We start from the raw sequence: 1212 nt of genomic DNA, 5'->3' as shown, positions 1-1212 counted from the left end.
AAAAAACCCCAAAACCCTTCTGCTAAAGTACCAACAAAAAAGAGCTAATGAGTGAGTAGTGCTCGCAAAATATTCTCACATAACTTGTCCATTCACCACTAAAACAATGTAGACGTCGGCTGGTATTTGTAGCACGTCCATGTGACAACTGAGAAGGCTGAGGTTCAGCAGTTTCCTGAGGACACGTGGCCATTACAAGACGCAAATTAGAACTGCACCTAAGTCTTTAACTCCTCCACCAAGAACGTTTTAACACTCCATGGTGTCCCTCCCATCATCGTCACAGCCTGTATGCAGTGCCAGGTGTGCCAGGGACAGTCCTGTACGCGCGCGTGTTGATGATGCTCCCTTTGACCAGGCAGGTTAGAAACACAGGGAGGACCAGGATAGCACCTCCCTGTGGCTTAAAAATGAACTCTCTCCAACTCCATTTTGAAAAAAGCAGAGCTCTTTGAAAAATCCCCACTGGTTCTTGAAAACACCCTTTATAATCACAAATACAGACCCTCCCCTTTTGTGGCCGTGGACCTTTTCCCCACCTCCAGGGTCCGGGAAAGGGACGTGAGCAGCTCTTTCTCCGTGTAGGTGAGTTTGCTGCTTGTGAGCCATGCAGGCTGGGGCGGGGCAAGTGCAGGAAGATGTGCACTGAGGATGAGAAGGTGGTCGGAAGTTGCAAGCTGAACTTCTTCTGCTGCCGACGGAGGATCCAGTAAGTCAGCCCAGCGCTCACCCGCCTCTGCGACAGCCCTGGCTACTCAGAGAAGGTCAAGGAGGTGATGTGGTTTAAACACAGTCATGCAGTGCGTGAGGGTCAGGGCCCTTCATATCCCCCCTTGTTTTGTTTCTTCGCTTTTGTTTTAAATTTATCTTTGTTGTTGAAAGTCCTCATTTCCCCCATTGACCCTCGTCTACCCTGCACCCATCCTGCTGCAGGCCTTCACCACACTATTGTCTATGTCCATGGGTTATGCATCTACAAATAGAAGTTCTTTGGTTACTTTCATCTCCCCCCTCCCCCTTCCCTTTGAGATTTGTCAGTCTGTTCCATGCTTCTGTGTCTCTGGATCTATTTTGTTTATCAGTTTATTTTGTTCCTTAGATTCCACATGTGAGTGAGATCACCTTTTACTTGTCTTTCTCTGACTGGCTTATTTCACTCAGCAGAATACTCTCCAGGTCCTTACATGCTGTCTCAAAGGGCAAGAGGTCCCT

General features: G+C 48.3%; 1 protein-coding gene across 1 annotated transcript in view; it reads left to right on the top strand.

The window, feature by feature from the left end:
- Window positions 1-713, top strand: part of LOC106694949 (beta-defensin 12-like) — a 2731-nt gene extending 2018 nt beyond the window's left edge. Inside the window, exon 2 of the mRNA XM_014447879.1 lies at window positions 586-713. Within this exon, the coding sequence (XP_014303365.1) occupies window positions 586-713 (128 nt within the window). The remainder of the gene's footprint in view (window positions 1-585) is intronic.
- The last annotated feature ends 499 nt before the right edge of the window (window positions 714-1212 follow it).

This window comes from Myotis lucifugus, unplaced genomic scaffold, assembly GCF_000147115.1.
Source record: "Myotis lucifugus unplaced genomic scaffold, Myoluc2.0 scaffold_727, whole genome shotgun sequence".
Taxonomy (NCBI): Eukaryota; Metazoa; Chordata; class Mammalia; order Chiroptera; family Vespertilionidae; genus Myotis; species Myotis lucifugus.
Note: the sequence above shows the minus strand (reverse complement) of the source record. Positions and strands in the feature narration are given on the sequence as shown.